Genomic DNA, 20,500 nt, shown 5'->3' on the forward strand with positions numbered 1-20,500 from the left:
GGAGCTGTACCTTATTTGCAGTAACTGAAGCTACCTCAATAAACTGTCTGTTCGTTTTGGAGCAACAATTTGGTTGCGGACATTGGGTTTTGTGAAGTGCTGGTGTGCGTGGGTCCTGCACTCAGTCTTGGCCTTGCAGCTCAGCTGCCCCCAGCCTACGACCCCCCCCCCCCCCCACAGTGACTTAATTCCTCACTTTGGGAGAGTTACCGCAGGCTCCCCAAGGTAGAGAAGGTGACCCCCCCAATGGAGAGGGGGTTACACAAGAAAAACAGCTTCTTAGAATTAAGGGCCTCAGTCTAAAAATCAGAGCTTAGCTCAAACTTACAGGGCCATTCATGAAAATGCGTTATGGCGTTAATGCCATAATGCACTCGATAATTGTGGTACTGCATGGTGTGACTGCAAATTTTTGAAAGGGGCAGGCACCCTCTTATAGTCCATCAAGCTAGGGCAAGAGAACATTGTAGAAATCTGATCTTTGTGAGAATTTCCTCACTCCAAATGATGTCAGATCTTCACCAATGTGTATTATGCTGTTCGTACGTCTTACTCTGCATGTCAAACTGGCCCCAAAACCCTAAACCACCACCAAAATCTCACCTCAAGTTATTTGCTGGCCCTCCTATAGTGATATAAATATTTGACTACTACTATGAAGGCCTTATTAAGAGTATCACTCTCTCTCTCTTTCTCATAGCCCATAGCCCTTTTCCTTATCACAGGTGTTATTCATGTGAAATTTATAGCATTTTGATGAATCTAGGCCTTAGTTCTCAGAAGCAAACAGAATTTTCCCTGAACTGCTTCCACCTTATCTCTGCACAGAACAGGTCTTGGCATTAAAAAAAAAAGTGTTACAGCCTATAAACTTTGTGTTCTGTGAATGACAATGAGCAGTACTGGAACCTAAGCTCTGCTAGTTTTCTTTCCCCAGGTCTCATCAAGATAAGACTCTCACTCACTTCTTTGCTGCATTAAACAAACAAAATCTACTCATAGCTTTAAGTGCCTTGACACAACTTTCAGTGGTCAAAGCAAGAGATTGCTAGTCAGGCAATTTCCTAGTGGTTCACATTGACAACAAGCCCAAGGTCTCTAAAACAACAACAACTCATAGTTCCTTTCTAATCAGTTACTGCAGTTCATGTGGGGAACATAAAGCAAGGCTGGTGTAGAGCAGTTCATTATTCCAATTTCAAAAAGTAGCCAGCTTAGAGATATATCAGTTGTTCCACTTGTTAAAAAAAAATTTAAAAAAAAATATTCACTTTAACTTCTTAAAAGAGGCAAATGATTTTCAAAAGTATAATTTCTTAAATCCAACAGCATTCCATGCTTGCTTGAAGTGTTTCCCCCACTCCTGTGTGATATAATAATCTACTCCTTATTCTTACATTCTCAGTCCCAAATTTTCCAGTGTGTAGCAGAGAAACATGTCACTTGTGCTTAATCAAAGAACTTTTCTTAAGGAATGGAATGTCTGTAGATAATGGCTCGGAGTCCTCCTCTGAATTTTCCACCATGATGCTGACTGTCTACTCACCATTTCTCCTACTCCCCCCCTTCGTGACCACTCCACTTGTTAAAACTGCCTAACTCATTTCACCTGGCAGCCAGCTTCTGCCCAAGAGCTGACTATTCCCTACTGATTTGCCCAGAAACTTTGTGGAGGCTTCTGGGAAATGTAGTCCTAGGAGCAGTTTAATCTCTCTTTTCCAAATTAAAGAAACCCTGACCAGAAAACTGTAATCCTTTGCCTTTCTTTTTGCACAGGGACTTAAGCAAACACCTACAGACCATCCTACTAGCCTGTGGTCAATGTGCTGGCAGCCATAGGTGCCATCCACTAGGGGCACTGCAACTCTTTTCCAATCTTGGTAAAAAAAATAAAAATAGCTGCTTGTCAGTTTTCTTGTGGCTGTACAGGGATGAAAGACATTTGGCTGTTGCTGCTGCCATCTTTCCACTGATGGCCCACAGGGCCGAAGATTGACAGTTGCACATCCCCCTCTTTAGTGGTGATAGTGGCAGGAGAGCAGAATTGGTGGCCCGTGCTTTTATCTTCTTCCTCCTGCCAGCGGATCTACTCCATCCTGAATAGTTCAAAAGCTGTTGTGAGTGGAAGAGAGAAGAGTCTGCAGCATGAGGAGGCTAGAAGCTTCGGTGTCAGACTCCCTCTCCATCTCTTGTCTGACTGCCGCAGAGGAGGAAGGGTTGGAAGATGGGGGAGGGGAGAAAGAGGATTGGAAGAATGGAAGATTAAGGGGAATGGAAAGGAAGGATGGAAGAGAGGGGGATGTGAAAGTTGAGATAGGCTTAGGATGGAAGATGAGGAAAAGCTGGTTGGTCAGAGGAGGGAAGGAAGATGATGGGGGTTGTTAAAGATAAGGAACAGGAGAAGAAGAATGGAAAGTGAGAGGGACTGGAAGGTAAGAGAGGAGGAGGAGGAAATATTGAGTGGGTTGGAGGTGAGGGAGAGAAGGGGAGGGGGAGGAAAAAAGATGAGAGAAGAGGAGGTGATTTGGGAGATGAGGGACTTTCAGAGATGAAGAATGGAGGCAGCTTTTGATGCACAGAGAAAGGAAAAGGGGCCCACATAATAGGAGAAGGTAAAGGGAGCAAACCTACAAGGAGGGAGGGGAGGTTGAGAAGGGGAAATAGAGAGGAGAGTTGGGGAGGCATAGGTTTGGGATAGCAGAAATGGAGGAGGAGAAGAACGGATAAAAAGCTAATGGGAAGCGCAATGTCAGAGATGTAGAGTTCTAAACAGCTCGGGGTTTGCTCTGAGGCAGAGAGGCCCTGAAGGAGCAGCAGTGCCAGTAAGACAGAGGTTGGCTGAGACAGTAACAAGAAGTCACAGGGTGGGGGTGGGGGTGGGGGAGGGGAGGGGGAGGGGAGCTTGTTTAGCCCTTCATGTCCAACAAAAGCAGCTTCCACTGCTTCTTCCACTGTGTGAGTGTCGAGCAGCAACCAATTACATTGCTGGAGGCAGGTCTATTGTCTGGATTTTTTAGGTATAACTGAAAATATAGAAATATGATGACTGAAGAAGACCATCTGCCCAAAAAAATCAAATGTTTGTTCCCTGTGGTTTAATGCAGACACTAAATCACCCCCTCATTTTGATTGTGTTAGAGTCAATGAAACTCTACCGTAAGTCCTCAAAATGGTGAGGGTACATCATACAATGGTTTACTATAGGAGTTTGCTCCTTACATGTTTTGAGACTGCTACGGTGCTCACATAAACAAATCCTGAGATGTTTCTCCCCCCCCCCCCCCAATGTACAGGTGGGGACAGTGACACTGATTTACGAATATAACATTTGTTGAGTCAGAATTAGTGTGAGCTTTGCGTTTTATTTGCAAATGGGTCACATGTTGTTCTAAAACTTGTCCAGATATCGTTGTCATGTATGTCAGAATTCTGGCAGGGAAATTTTCAATATCAGGCTCATCATTACTAATCCTAATATTGCATGGTAAAACCGCTTTCACCACTCAATCTCATATATTGGGGCCACAGGAATATGCAATTAACGATGAATCTGAAAATATCGGATGTAATGATAGCACATGCCAGTCAGTGTTATCTAATGCTGTGAGCAATATCCCCAGATTTGTTGGAGTGCTTGGAGTACCCAGACATCTTGTGTTTGTTGCTGCTTACTGTGTTATTGTAGTAAAGCTGCCCGTTCTAAGTACAGTGCTCTCCAGTATGCTATTCTAACTACAGAAAGAGGATTTATTAAATACAATACAACCCAATGGCATGAATGAAACCATTGACTGATTAGCTTTCATTTGACATCTGTGATACTTTTGACTTTCCAGGTCAGCGTTTGGTCTTTGTTTTTCCTTCTAGAGATTGGTCAATTTGGGATCAGGTGGTATTCTTAAATGGAGCTTAGAGGCATAAAATGAACCATGTTCACAGGAGTGCACACTAAAGTCAGCATTTTAAAGGCACACCAACTCGAATTTACACACCCCTGAGGAAGTCAGTGAAACATAGCCAGTGTTGGGCTACTTGTGGAAGTTGGTATTTTGCTGAGAATATGAGCTCAATGTAAGGAATAGCTGCTACTTTTTAAGAGATTTTTATATGAAAATAAATTCTCAAAAAATAAGCAACATTTGAACACTGTATATGAGACCATTCATTAGACAAGTGAGCGATTTCACAATGCTTATGTGATATATTAGCTCTATTATATGAAGGTCTCTAACAGTGACATGTGACTCCATATTGACAATTCTTTCCTAGTTTCTTATATAATTACCACCAACATGGTTTCCTTTTTATAATTGTTTTTCAGTTATAAGCATGACTTAGAAGCCCTAAATATTTTCTTGCACCTTTGAGAAAACACATTTTTGTAAATTAAATATGTATTAGTAAGTAACAGTTGGAGCAATAATTATGCATTTTATAGCAGATTTTGGCCTATTTGTATGAATGTTCTTTTAATTGTAAATAATTTTACAATAATTTCCTCCCTCTCAGCTTAATATAATAATTTAGATTTTTGCAAGATTTTTTGCTGATCACCTCTTTTCACATTTATTGATAAACTGCAATGCACAATCATAAAATTAATACCATAACACAAATGCTTAACAATTGAAAAGAGAATGAATATACTATAACAGCAGCAATTTCTTTATAAATAAACACATTTTAATACTTGTTAAGAAAGTGGTCAACAAACATCAAAGTCTTGCAGTTGCATGAGTCACATTAAAAGAGGATTAAAGGCCCACTGAGTCCAATTCATTTCTAATTGCTTAACAGCTATGTCTATGTAGTAATGAAGAGATAGGCAAATAAACTACTTTGTCAATTCTGCATCACAATATAAACTGATATTTTTCAACCCGTAAAATGGTGATTAGTTTAACTTCTTAAGAGAGCATTTCAGAGATGGCATCCTACAGCTAAGAGTGCACTCTCAGTCCAGTATGTGAACTTAACACTTCACACACATACACATACACACACACACACACACATACAAACAAACACTGTTTATTGAACTTCACAGACCTCGGAAGGCGGGATGGATTATAAGATACAAGATAATGGGCTAGACAGTCTTTTTATTCTTGAATCAGGCCTTCCACTTCCCTAGTTGGCAGGACTGGGGATGCTCTGGAGGCAGTGTTTATGGCTCCTGGGAAGAGGAAGTCTCAGTCATTGCACCATGGAGACATCTGGTAACCAGATTTAGTGCCCATGGTTCAGAAAGCTTTGGGTTCATGGTCACTGTGATGACTGGGATAGTTGGATTGGGAAGGGATAAAAAAATAGGGGGGTTGCAAATATAGGCTTATGATGCCAGATCCCAGTCCCAGTTTCAATTGATTTGAAAATCTAATGGAGGAGGAAGAAAAGGAAACACACACACAAGTGCACACACACAAAGTGAGACAAGATAGTATTCTGAAGGGAGAGTTCAGACTAAAATGTTCTGAATATATCTTAAACAAGCTCATTCTCTCTGAATTCAAAGAATATGAAAAATGACAGCAAAGCATCATAGACATTCTTCTATTTGTGCTGAGACTGAGAAATACAGACCTTGAAGGAGGAATGCATAGGTTGTAAAACTTATCCTGGCATGGATACCAGTTTGTCTACTGTTAGATCTCCCCAAACAAGGGGCTTTGATACTGATTGAAGGACACTTCTCTAATGGCATTTTTTTGAGACTATGCAGATCTCTATGCTAACTTTAAAAAAAAAAAGAGTGTAAAACTCCCAATCTTAGAGCAGTGCTTGGCCCTCATTCATATGCATTGATTGTGTAATCATTATTCAGATAGACTGCTAAAAAGTAAGTGAAACAAAGGAACAAGGGATTCCTGCCATTGAAGGGAAAACATGCCATCCAAGAGCTCTCCCCAAGTGACAGACTACATCCTGCGGGACCAGAAGAAGTCTGCCTACACCTCAATTTGATCTCTGGAGAAGAGAGATGCTACCTGATGCCTGCACTCCACTAAGCCACCAGACCTACAAAAAGAACATGTACAGTCACTGGTGCATTCACGGAGCGAAGCTGCCTGTCTCCTTTAGCTGCTGTTTCTCAGCGTGGTGAGAAAACTAACTAACTTTTAATTAAGAGGTCTGTGGTTACCTTCAGTGTAGGTAGACATATAGTTGAGATTGCTCTGAATGAAATCTCTGCCAAGCTTCTGGTTAATAAACTGTAATGCTACTTTAGAAACTGTAACTGCCTCTAACTTTCTAAATCACCTAAACAATCACTATATCAATCAATTAAATTTTAATTGATAAAACAGCTCAATAAAACCTCTAACATTAGACAAACTGAATGAGTTCTTGCTCTGATGAACATGAACTCTAATTGACCATAGTTGGAGTAATTAATAAGTTCATAAACTGCATGTGTTATACACTGGAGGTTCCAAAAATATGATTACTCTATGTTAATAGTGCTACCATTGCTCTTACAATGCCAGATGTGTAAGGTCTTTATGATTGTTTTAAATTTGTTTTCAATACTCTTATTTGTATCTACTCTCGCCCTCCCCCCTCCACCCCAACTAAACTATGGTCAATAGCAATGCATGTTCTCTCCTTGAGCTACATGAGATATTTTATAACACTCTTTTTATTTCCAGAAGAAACAAGGAAGACCTACCTTGAAGAAGGTCATGGTAGCACCATCTCGAACAGTTCCATATTCGATTTTGGTTTGTTTCGCTAAATCATCTGCGGAGTCAATGGGGGATTCCATGCGTTCCACTGTCAGAAAGGCGGCTAAGTTAGCAGTGTACGAGGAAATGATGATAAGGGTGAAAAACCACCAAATGCCTCCCACTATCCTGGTGGAGAGTGCTTTAGGCATCAGCTCAGAACCTGATGAAAATCAAGGGAAAGGGTGAAACCAAAGCACAGTAAAGTACAAGCAAGAGTTTCTGTGTAAGGACTGCTTATGGTAAAATTGTAAGGCCCGTTTTGACTGTGGCAAACATATGTAGTGAGAAAAGAAACCTTACAGTTACAGTACCAACTGTACACTGTAAGTAAATACAGGACTGGCCAAATGTCAAAGAGAAAATGTTCACTGGATTTATGCAAAATTTTACATTTCTATAACTTCTGGAAGAAAGGAAAACTAAAACTGAGAAAACTGTGTAATCAAAAGTTCTGCAAAATGCATCATGGAACTTTTGCTGAATTTTCAAACTTGCCACCTATGGGTAAAAAGCCCTATAGTGTTTTTTCCGGAATGTTTTGACCATCTGATTTTATGCCTATGAATTCCCCACTTCCCTTCTTCCAAAAGTGTCAGGGGATTTGAACCTTCAAGGAAGAGATACACGATTTCAAAACTGTTCAAGGAAACTAAACTCGCAGCATTTCTCTACTTATTCGCTCAAAGTGCATATCTGGCACATGGACCCTGATCATTTCCCAGGACCCCATTTCAGCTGAGCCACAGCTGAAAATAAAGGCTTAACAATTACGTGAACATGAGTTTTGGAAAAGCCTAGAAAAAGAAAGTCTGAATTTTGAGGCTTATGAAAAATATTGCCAGTAATAAAAAAGTACTTTTTTCAGTCCTATGCAAGTTTCTTTCTTTTTATTTAAACAGGTATTATATAAACAACCTTATTCTAGTTGCAACTATTGTAAATAGATCCTTCTGTAAATAAGTTCCTTTTATTTTTACGGTTGTTTTTTTCTCTATTTCACGCTACCTATCGTTTCCCTCTCTTCTCCTATTTCCCACAGCCCTCTCCTCTATCTGGCCTGCTCCCATCCCCTGCCCCCTGTTCATTGTAATTCCTACTTTAATTGAGTTATTTGTAAACCGGCGTGATGTGCCTTACGAACGTCGGTATATTAAAAGTTGTTAAATAAATAAATAAAATAAATAAATAAATATACTCATCTCACTGGATTTTCAGAGAAAGTAAACTATTCAATTGTTGTTAATTCCTTCTCAATAACATCTATAAATGTGCCACATACTTGTGACAAGTAAGTTTTTTTCCCCCTTAAGTTGGGTATATGTAAAAATGATTCATCCCTTGAGCTGGGGTTCATGTGCTCAAGTGAAAAGCTTTCTTCAAGTAAGACATAATGTTGAATATAAATAATAGTAATTAGCTTAAAAAATAATTTGAAAAATATAAAGTCACCCATAAAGTCTGAAGACTCTCAAAGTCTGAAAATACGATTGACAGATATTATAACATATAAATGTTATAATACATATTATGCGTAATACTGTTAATTTAAATTTTAATATTTATGATCATTTATAAATATGTTTTATAATGTGAGGGATATTTTGCGAAGAGACATTCTAAGAAAAAATATTTCAGTTGTTCATGAATGCAAAAAATATATAATATTTTATATAGCACATGGGTAAAATGGAGTGAAATCAAAGTGGACTGTTTTCTTCCTGAGAAATTGTGCAATTGAGTTTTTCTCATATTAGCTCATTTTAACCAACAAGTCCAGCAAGATAGCACGTCTTCTAGTGAACAAAGATACTTCATGTTGTCAATGCAAAGAAGAAGAACGTGGTATATCAAACATGGACTATACAATTCACACCAGTCCATCTTACACAGAAGCTCATCTTACGCTTGTCATGTCGAATAAAAAAGCAGACAATCTTGGACATGACAGACACCTCCAGCTCCTGTTTTTGCCTAGAATTCTGCAAGGAAAAAAAAAAGGCAGAAAAGTACCTTTCCCAGGTAGATGCTCCTATGCCTTGCCAATCAGACATCATAACACTAAAGAATTTACCATGATGCCCCACAGCTTGGACCGCTCTTTGTCATTATCACAGTATCACCTTTTATTTTACTCTATTCAAAAAGTCAAAAAAAGCCAAACCAAACAGGACTGAGGAGGAAAAGAGTAGTGGACAAAGATTTGCCGGAGGTGTCCCAATTACCACAAGTTCATATCTTACCCGAGAACATAAGAGGAGAGCCACAGAAGCAGGTGAAACAGAGCCTGATTAGGGGCTGACTGTCATGTACTCAAGGTAACGTCATTGTCCAGCACTATATCCCACGGTTTCCTGGGGGAGGCGGTGTCAGCAAGTCACGTACGGGTCCCCTCTATCATGTAACCTTCAGGGCTGTTGTGTACTGCTGAGTCCAATTAGCAGCAGTGGTGCTGGAGAAAACTGGCATCTTTGCAGGCTGTGATACCCTTCGATGGACCAACCTAAAGAATTATCTAAGGATAGTGTGGTTTATGAACTTAGAAGGCCACAAACGGCCTGTCTTTAGATGCAGTCTTGAACGCGAGGGCATGAAGCCTAAACTTTTTCACGTGTTTTGGGAATTTCTTATTGTTTTTGTTTTATTTTATTTCATCTTGTTTTAGCATACTAAGGGGGTTATTTTCTAAAGGTTTATCACATGCGTTAGGGCCTTATCGCACACGATAAGACCCTAGTGCACGCAATAAACCCCTATTGCACGCGAAAAGGGGCTTTTCGCATGCGATAGGATGTAAATGACCGGGAGGGGAGGGGGAGGATTCGGCCGCGGCACCACTGTCGCCGGCAGTAGTGTAACGAATAGCACCACCTTTTACAGTGGCACTATTCGCGTGAAAGGCTGCAGCCGGTTGCACCATGGCCGACGAAATCGCATCGTCGTAGTGCGAATGGCTGCGGCCTTTTGCACGCCCGCCCCCCCCGCCCCCTTTTTCATGGGATTCATCATTCCACGAGAAATGATGAATCCTACCCTAAATTGGTTTAGTATGTGCTAAAAAGGTTTTATCTTGCAGATTTCATTGTGTATGCAAATATTCCATTTAATGCACACTAAAACAAATTGTGTGCAAGAAACAAACAAATGATAGCACATTCCCACCCAAAAGCTCATAAACTCTACGGAGTCACTATTGACCCCATTGCCCTGTAGTTTTGACCTCCAGGAGGCAAACAGCAGCAAAATATCATATTTTTTCTAAATACCTGTTTGTCATACAACTGGACACTTGGCCACTATCCAGTGTGGTTTCAAACCTTCAAAACGTTATTTAGAAGGGGAGCAAATAATTTGGACCAAGCATTAGACTGGGACAGCTTATACCTGCCCCTGTCAGGCCCTGTGCCGTCTCTGCTCCTGTGCAGATATGGCCATTCATTCATCACCTAGATACGTGGCTTTTATATTTCGCTATGATATCTACCCTAAATATATTTGCTCCTACTCACTACTGGAGTAACTCTGACCTATTTTCAGTTTGCCTGTGTAGCTTCCATTATATTCTATCAGGGTAATTTTCAATAGAAAATGTACATGTACATGTAAGATAACTATCACAGCAATTTTCAAGAGCCCATTTACCCTCAATGAGTGCACTTAACACAGGTAAAACTCTTTGGTAACTGGGCTTTTCTGTTGAAAATTACCCTCTAAAGGAAGAAAAATGTGTTGTTTTTTTTCCTACATGGAAAATATTGGGTGCCACACATGCCTCATTATTTTCTTTTACCTTGTTCCATTCCACTGGATCGATAAGGAACATTGCAGCACCTGGACTGTTGAAAAGCTGCATCAATAGTCCACAAATATCTCAACGCACTAATGCATATGAGTGTCACCCCCACCTCACCCCCCCATTCATATCTCCACTGTCTCACAGTCTCACAAGAATGCACTATCTGGCTGGGCCCATCATTCCTGCACCTACACTACTAGGCCTAGGAAAAGCCAGTAAGAGCACCAAATGTTAGCAGAAAGGAATTTTATTGTTACACAAGCAAAAATATTAATTTTGAGGGGGGGGGGGGGTGCGACGATGCCCACAGGTACTTTTTACCTATGGACTTTGCACCAATTTTCGAAAATAAAATTTTGCACAGGGATGGTAACTTTCACAGTGGTGCACAGGCGCAAACTAGCATGTGTGCACAAGTGCACACCCAGGGACACAGCCAATTTATAACTTGTACAGGTATATGCGCACATTGTAAAATAGCCTGACTGCACTCACGTGTGCACCCAATTTTAAGTGGCGCATGCCTATTTGCATAAATCTGACTTCTATCGCATAAGTCGGGGAATTTTAAAAGGGGCACATGTCCACGCCATTGTCAGTTTCACCAGTTCATCCATCAGCTTGGCTAGTTAACATTGAGGTCCTCCAAACCCCCTGATTTGAATGTCTACATTACCCCAGTTACCCCAGATCCTTTAAACCCCTGAGAAATGGCTTTCTTTTTATTTTTAAACTTAGAACGCGTCCCTAGCAGAAGTAGGGGATGTGGGTGCACGTCCATGCACATAAGGTTTATGAAACATATCATGGCCATGCCCTGCCCAGACCATGCCCCTTTTTGAAAATGTTTGAGATGTGCGTGCCGCAGGAGATAAATGGGCATCGGAGTGGCTTTTCAAATTCGGTGGGTGCGTGCGAGCCCGACTTGTGTGTGTACCTCCTGATTTTGGTGCACACCAAGCTTTTAAAATCGACCTCTTAGTTGTGCCTTTAAACTTACCACTGATTCAAAGTACCCCTAGATATTTCCACCTGCTTTTTGTATAGGTACTCTCTGTAGGAAAAATAACCCACATAAGTTTGAAAAATCCAATCTATGCATGTTATTTCCCTCCCTGAGCTTACCCAACCTCCTTCCCCCTCCCCTAAAAGTCTCCTTTCAATGCAACTAAAAAACCACAGTTTGGGGAGTTCTCTGCTCACTTTTAGCCATATTAACAGAAGGCAGTTTTCAAACAGCCAAATTAATTTGTTTCCGCATAGAATAAAATGATTGCGGATTACAAGAATACATAAAAGTCATATAACAAAAATACAAAAAAATAATTTTCTCTAAAACAATAAAACGGGAGATATAATCTTTAAAAGAACACACTTATGCAAATCACCATTTACCCTTGCAAATGGCTTTGAAAATTGCCTTCTCATTATTGATTTCCCTTTTCCTGGTGGAAGGGATGGAAAAAAATGTGCCTCTCGGTGGGGTGGGATTAAAGTTCCTCCATCAGGATATCCTTGTTCCCTTCTATTCTGCCCCCCAGTATCAAACAAGCAAGGTGCACTGCTCTGATTTTTGGTCCAAGATCAATTATCTCACAGGACCCGGGTCAGTCTAATTAAACATTCAAAAAATAAAGAAGAGTTTTGTTAGTTGAATGGGTCCAACCAGTGCAAAGTAAACTATTACAAGTAAATTTGCAAAGGAGTTACTCATGTAAATGTAACGTACTGTCAAAGCAATTTTCAAAAGTCATTTATCCGAGCTAAGTGCAGTTAATTTGGGTAAATATTATGGACAATTCAATGGCATATATTATTGCAATTTTGAAAAGTCACTTACAGGGGCAAAGTGCATTTACACATGTAAAACCCAGTTTCAAGTGTTAAAATCAGGCTCTTATTCTAGAGAAGCTTTACTCTGATCATAGCAGCACACAATGGACTGAGCCACAATGTTTGCAGACTCTACCCTTCTCACCCTGACATGATATGGTAGAAGAGGTCAACCCCACCCACTGGGGTTGACCTCTTCATCCTCATAGTGGTGCTAGAGGACCTGTGGCAGCAAAGTAGGTGGGTGGCGTTTGGTGCTAATGGCTGAGATGCTGGATGCCATTCTGTCAGCCAGGCAATGAGCATTAGCATGTGATGCCTGCATGTTTGTACTGTATCCGACCCCCATCACTAGGGCAAAACATTACTAACATTAAAAGATCCCATGTTTGTTTGTGCTACTTGGCCACAGCTGATAGGGATCTTCCTCTCTTTGGTGATCCTGAACAGCATATTTTATAGAACCATCACGATAGTGAATGTCAACCATCAGTCTATCCTATAGATGTATTCACTTGTTTGAAAAGGGTATAGTTACATCCATGATCACTGGCATACATCTTTTGTTCAGAGCATGCCAGCACCAGGTATGCAAGGCATCCTAGCCTAGAAGGAGCTATGTTAGCCATAATGTTTGATGGCTCTGTTGTATAAGGTGACAGGGTATTTGAAGGAGTGGCATGAATGAAGAAAAAGTCCCTCTATAATGGAATGACTGCTGGGGAAGCAGAGTAGGAGACACAGCAATAGAGCTCTTCTGTGTGATAGAATAAGGCTCCAATGGATGCTACCTTTGTTGGCCTATGTGGGAGGGAGGCAGTAAAATTCTGAGGCCATGACAGCAAGGTAGGGATTGAGAGAATTACATGTTTTATGTAAGGGATAAGTATGTGATGTGTTGAAGGTCCTAGAAATCCTGTCCCTTTGTGGTACCTCTTTATCATTAGGGTATCTTGCACGGAGCGGCAGTTATTACATGAAACATCTTGCTGGGCATGCAGGATGAAGCATTTTGGTCTTTATCTGCCATCATTTACTATGTGTGTATGTTAGGATAACTAAGTAAAGGATGAAAAATAAAGATTGCATAGAAGAAAAACTTCATTTTTTAAAAAATATTTGAACATACACTGGCCTTGTGTTAGGAATGTGCAGCCTCCATTTTTTTTCATTTTGATGGGTGCAGGGGTTCAGTTTCTTTCAGTTAATTACATTTTTATTTTGGTTTGGTTTGTTTGCCAAACTGAAAAAGTATTAAACTCCTCCCCCCAAACAAAAAAACCCAACAACAAATAAATAAAATGAGTATCTTCAGGCCCTGACCCCTGGCCAAAAAACAGCAGCTCAACACCGAGGCCTACCAGGCACACTAGGCCTGCCCCAAGCTAGTCCAGGTTCTACCCAATACCAGAGACTGCCCCAAGCCAGCCCGACACCAACGCCTACTGGAAATCAAAGCCTACATGGGGCCAGGATTCACTCTGGAGCGAAAGACTTCACAAGATATGAAGAAAGTTCCCCCTGAGGCAGACTTTTCAAAACGTCAACTGACGTCGGGGTTATTTTGTTTCTATTAAATATGATTTCTGTATTTATCAGGGCCAATGACTGCACTTCAGTTTTCGACTTTTTAAATGCAAAAAGAAAAATTATACTAAAAAAATTAATTAAGGGTGAATGATCACAAGAACCAGGGCACCTCTATTCAGAGAGGTATTATACACTTTCCTGGCTTGCTGACACCCACATTAGTATTTAGTATTGCATATTTGCATTACTTATGCTTTGAAATTTTCACCATCATACTGGTGATACACTGTTCCTTGTTGTTGTGAGGTGTATATGCATGCTGGACAGCACTCAGGGGCTTTATTTGCTATCATTAGCTAAGACATGGGAAGTCCTTCAGATTGCAATTAGCCTTTTTTGTATGTCTGTGAGTGCCAGTATTTTCCCCATTTATTCCTATGGTACTCAAACGAATAATTGTTTCAAACAGGATGCAAATGAAATAGTGTGGAACTTGAAGTATAGGCAGGCTTTTTTCCTTCTTTCCCTTAGATTGTGCAGACATCATGGCCCTAGTATGCTTCTTGTAGTTCCCCTGGCATTTTCTCTAGGGGAACAGCATAGTTAAAAGGGGATAATGAGGCTCTTTCATAAGAAAATAAGACAACAACTAATGCATTCCTTGCACCAGATCAGGGCTGACTCAAAATGTCTCATTAAATACCTATTTTCACCATTTTCAGCTATTATACCTTTCATTGCAGCTTCCGTTCCGGCCTTGCACAATAAATATTTGTATTCACGGGCCTGCCCATAAGAACATAAGGATATAAGAAGTGCCGTACTAGGGCAGACCAAGGTCCATCAAACCCAGAATCCTGTCTCTAACAGTAGCCGATCACCCGATCACAAAAAGTAGATCCTAATTCTTGTTGCTCATGCACAGCAATACGTGCTAGGTTTCCCAGAGTCACCTAGTTAATCTCTGTTAATGGCCTTTTTCTCCAGGAACCTTTCCAAACTCTTTAACTCCTGCTATATTAATTGCTGTGACCACATCCACTGGCAACAAATTCCATAGTTTCCAGATAGCAATTCATCTCACTTCTGTTTCTGCCCTCAAAAATGGATGCATTGACTTCTGTCAACTTTTGATAATTATTATAGAAACATAGATGTACGGGAGATGTTAGCAGAGAGAGAGTTACTTAATATACCCATTCTGCCCATCAATGCCTGCCTACAGTGCTGCCACAGCTCTCTTTCTTAATCTGTGGTCATCTCCCCTCCTCTGGTCATTTGATACCCTTTCTGTATATCCCATAGCGATGTGCACACTTTTTTTTAAATCTTTGTTTTGGGTTTTCTTTTTCATTTTTTGGGATGTTTTTGTTAGGGGTTTTTTTTTGTTTTGTTTTCAGGAGTTTATTTTGTATTGAGGTGGGGGGGGGGGGGGGGGGATAGTGAACCCTAATGGCAAATAGGACACACTGTTTTGCTAATAGGGTGCACTATTTGCTAACAGAACACAGTATTTTCCAAAAACAAAAAATATTCATGAACATTTTTTTTTAATTTGAAATAAAACAAAAATTGGCTTTCTTGCTATACTTTACATTTTTGTTTCAAACAGATGCACATTCCTACTTGCCATTTTTGGAATTCTTCCACCATTTCTCACATTCCTTTTGAACCTTCATCCCTTCAGCTTCATATGACCTACTTGACACTTTGTCTTTGAAATTTACATTCGTGGAAGTCTGCTAGATGTTTGAATGCTTGTAACATGTTTCCCCTTTCTTTCCTTTCTTCTAGAGAGTACATATTTTAATCTCTTTGTGCATGGTTTATTGTGCAGGCCATGCACCATTCTGGAGGTCCTTCATTGAACTGACCCTACCTTGTCAATGTCCTTTTGTAGATGTTGCCCACAGAATTACAAACCGTATACAAGGTTTTGTTTTTTTTTTTTTAACAGGTATCACAGTCTGCAAAGAATTCAGTGCCAATGGAAATTTATTCTCTACTAAAGAGGCTTTCATTTTTTATTGAAATTTAGATGGACCTTTGCAGTCTACAATCATATCATAATTATTATTTTTTTTAATAATATTATTGCCTATACTTCATTACCTTAATAAAGAAGGGCTATCATTTTTACTGATATAACATCTTGTGCTAAAAGTAATGCCCATTTTAGACTGCATGGCAAAAAATTAAAACAAGGCAATACATTTTTGCAACAGGGATGAGTTGTAACCCATTGTTTTTGGGAGGGAGCTATCTGAACCAGTCCTGGTTTTTTCTCTTTCATCACTAGTGGTATTTGTAGGCCTGCTTTTTGTATTCTCAATTAACACAAGAACCAAAAAGGTTAGGGATGTGCTATCGTTCAGGGCGAATTAGGCAATTTCAACAAAATTGCCTAATTTGTCCTGGTTTGAGGACTCTGAAAACCAATGGATTTTTCCTAACATTTTGGGAAAATTTTGTTTTCGGGTTAGTGTGCATTAACACTCCCATTAGTGCGCACTAACCTGAAATTTGGGTCCCCCCGAATTTCAAAGGCCCGAACCGCGGGACATCCAATATTTCCCATGGCAGGCCGAAAACGAAGCCTGAACCAAAAGGTTTGGGCTTCGCACATCCCTAAAAAAGGTATTAAAACAAGAATGTGAAAAAACCAAGACTGGAAACATAATGTCACCTGATACAAACTGGTTTATTGGATGGCCCATGGAAATGAACACTCCATTTAAGGACAATAAAGTGTTATTTTCCTATCAAGAAACTGTGTTAAATGTAGGGTTAGGCCACACTACTAGAGCTCAGTGGTTTGTATGCAAACTATTTCCTGAGCAAAATGATACTAAGGGCCCGACTGACTAAGGCTTTGGTTTCTCCTTCCCAGTCTATGGGAAAAAGCTTAGTCAATCAGCTCCTAAGTTTAGTAATCATTGATGAACATATTTTTTACATGCATTTTGACATGCAATGTTTATTTTTATTTTATATTAATTATGAAATGCAGATGTTAGTTAATCAGGCCTTTATATGCCTTGCTGCAAAATAGGTTTTCCAATTGTCAAATTTTGTGTTTTGCCCATAATAATGCAATAGTCTAACCATGCAATCATTATTCAACCTTTTTTGGTGAAAGAGAAGTCATGTGGAAGAGGAAATTCTTTGTTGAAGTGAGTCAGCCTATAAATGGTATTACTTGTCTCATTACTGAAGTTTGGTCTATCTTGTGATGCACTCTGGCTGGCTCATGGATAACTTTCTTTGAATTATTTGGCTAAGAAAAATAATTACATGCGTATGTTTCTGTGTTTGTGAGGTGGGTGACTGCTTGCTGTGTTCTCTGAACTGGAATTTTCAGGGACTGGGCTGAAAAGGCCTCCAGTAAAAATGCATCAACATGAACGAAAATCTATTGAGTGGCTACATGCACAGAGGCACCCATGCAAAAGACTTGTGCCAGAGAGAGCAAGTGAGGAGCCCCCAGCAAAAAGTGGGACATGGCGCCCAGGGGATCGAGCAGGATGAAGCGTATACCTTGCTGCATGAGAGCTCCAACTCCAAACCAGAAACTATTTAGCAAGGTAAAATTGTTTTCCACCACATCTGAGTCGGGATTGCAAGGGTGTGGGTTATACCACTCATAAGGACTAAACCTGTGGTAATTGAAGGAGAAAAGAACACATTTAATATGCAGAAAGCCGAAGCACTCTGGTGCTGCAAAGGAAAACAGAGAAACAAGAGAAGGTTAAATCGAAAACAGTGAATGAAAGTTCTTATAGTGTGATTGCATCATATTTCAGAAAAAACTATATGGTAAAGCAATAAGACAGAAGATGGTATATCCTTAATAATGCGTTCTGATATTACTATGGAACTACAAAGCACCATATGGCTATACCTCGTTCATAAAGAGAATTAGAAATGCTTGGAACATACCTGTATAGTAATTAACAAGGATCACACTGTAATTATTATTAAAAAAAAAAAAACCTGGCAGACAATCACTTGAAGCCATAAAGATGTCAGATCTACAGAGAGTGATCAAAATGCAAAGATTCAAAGAAATACAACCAAGTTTGATAGTTGCAAAAGGATGGTGAGGGAAGCAGGAAAGCAAATCTCTGAAGTGCAAATACTGAAAAATGACAGAAGGAGACCAACAAATATACAGCGATGTCAGGGTTGTCCAACACTGGTCCTTTGGATGCCCATTTAACTTAGCCATAAACTAAAGCCAGTACAGGCCAGATTCACTAAAGGCTTTCCTCCTATTCCTAGTCTGTGAGAAAAGAACCTGATGAATCAGGCTCTGTGTGTCAATAAATCTCATAAATATTCATGGTGGATTGTCTGAAAGGCAGACCTGTCTTTTTTCCCCCTTAAGTACCAGTGTTCAACAATGCTGAGCTGTAGGAATGCTGTGGTGTAACAGTGAAAGTGAGCTTTGTGATGAGTTTTAGATTAAAAGAAAACAAAACAATAATATATTTTTTTAAATGACACAAAACTCACACCTGAAAACAGACATGAAAAACTCAAGCCTTGAAAAAGAACTGAATAATTATGACTTTCTATATACAACCTAGTTCTCAGAATGGTGTACAAGTGCCAAGCGAGGAGTACAAGACATGTGTGGATTACTGTATACACGGTAGATACTAAGGTAGGATTGTGAACAGTATCTTCATGGCAGTTCTTTTTGCAGCAGGATGATCAGAAGACACTGTTCACATTTTCACAGGGAGGAGAACTTTCAAATAATTGCTTGCAATCCTATATATGTGCATATATGACCGCAAGCAGATCTACAGTCCAAGCAAAAGGCATATACAAGGTGGAGAATAGATATGGTACACACACAGGTAATCCTGAGAGATCAAGGTATAGCGCTGAGTGGTAAAGATCCCTTCTTGTAAAAAGAGGAGCCAACTCAATTGTTTTAGATGCAGTAAGGTGCAGCTTTAATGTACATGCATCTGTATTAACAGTGTTTCTACTAATTCATATCCAAACGTTGTCTTGAGAAACAACAGGTTCCTAGGCCCCTGACACAGATCGTGTTTTGTAAAGACAAAATTGGGAAATGAAATCAAATGAGAAATGAATTAAACTGCTAAGAAATGCGGCAGTGTATCATGGTTTAAACAAAAAGGAGGTTACCCCATGATTGCAATTTAATTGGGCAGCCAAATTGGCGGTAGTACATAAAAGTAAAAGACGCCGGTGGGCGGAAATGTGCACTAGCCCTGGTATGAGGGTATTCCCCATGTTTTAAAACCATGAATAGAATGTGACTTTTTCTTTCTACAGATCGTGTTTCGCCACATCGGTTGCATCGGGAGGGAGCAGTTTCACAACAACAAGAGTGCCATAAGCTATAGTATAAAGTAAGCAGCTGGTAGCAGCTGCCTTGGTATTTTAAGGACCACAAAGAGATTACAATAACTTTATAAACAGTTCAAAAATGAAGTCCAGTGAGATGCCGAACCGGCTACTTACTTTATACTATAGACTATGGCACTCTTGTTGTGAAACTGCTCCCTATCGATGCAACCGATGTGGCAAAACACGATCCCAGTCGGGGGTTAGAAACCTGTTGTTTCTCGACGCACCGTTTGGATATGAATTAGTAGAATCACTGTTAATACAGATGGATGTAGATTAAAGCTGCACCTTACAGTGTCTAAAACGATTGAGTTGGTTCCTCTTTTTACAAGAAGGGGTCTTTTCCGCTCAGCACTACCCCTTTATGTCTTGGGGTTTGCATGCAGATCTACCATAGAATTTTATAAACCACACATATCATATACTCGCAGGTTATAAAATATGTGTAAATATTCCCTGCAATATTCACATGTATATAAAGATACACATGAATATAGAATTAAGTTAGCCAGATTTTAATAAAAAATGCTACTTATCTGGTCAACTAAGATAGGCGGATAAGTCTTAAAAAGTGCTACTTAACATGGAAAAGCAGCTCTTTTTTCATGCTTTCCCAGCTATCTTATTTATCCAGATACATAGTACTTTTTGAGAGTTATCCAGCTAAATGGTGGCTGCTAAATGCCAATACTTAGCCTGCTAAGCTGGAACAACCATCTAAGTGGTGATGAACCAGAGATTTTACCTTTCAAATTTAAATAGGGCTTACTCACATAAGTTCTTATTTACACGTATAAATCAGCAACTATTCTAATATGAGCATACCAAGGAAATTAATGTATTTTCTGATTTTTCCACCAGTTTCCCCAGTACATCTCCAGGTCATTGAGACCCTCCTGGTTATTCAGCTTGATATCCCACCAGTTCACCCAGACCTCCCAGTCAATAATACTGTATAAACACATTTGATAGCACTTAACGCAAGATAAGTAGCAGGTGTAAAAATATGCTAATTGCCAAATCTATATGCACAAGACCTTTTTAAAATAGCAACATATGTGCATAAATGTTGATCCCGCCATGGATGCTTCTAAACTGCCCCTTTTTTACAAATGCATATTTCGACAAGAACACTTAGGTATATGTTGTATATTTGTTGTTATAAAAGAGCATGTATGAGAATATATGCTATTTATGCGTGCAAATGCTAAATTTTACGCGAGTAATA

The 20,500-nt window shown here is 39.7% G+C and overlaps 1 protein-coding gene across 1 annotated transcript in view; it reads right to left on the reverse strand.

Moving 5' to 3' along the window:
- Window positions 1-20,500, reverse strand: part of GRIK2 (glutamate ionotropic receptor kainate type subunit 2) — a 1,473,996-nt gene that overhangs the window by 346,884 nt on the left and 1,106,612 nt on the right. Inside the window, exons 12-13 of the mRNA XM_029595353.1 lie at window positions 17,422-17,540; window positions 6,671-6,888 (exon numbers count right to left, since the gene is read on the reverse strand). Coding sequence (XP_029451213.1) covers window positions 6,671-6,888; window positions 17,422-17,540 — 337 coding nt within the window. The remainder of the gene's footprint in view (window positions 1-6,670; window positions 6,889-17,421; window positions 17,541-20,500) is intronic.

This window comes from Rhinatrema bivittatum, chromosome 3, assembly GCF_901001135.1.
Source record: "Rhinatrema bivittatum chromosome 3, aRhiBiv1.1, whole genome shotgun sequence".
In the NCBI taxonomy this organism is placed as follows: Eukaryota; Metazoa; Chordata; class Amphibia; order Gymnophiona; family Rhinatrematidae; genus Rhinatrema; species Rhinatrema bivittatum.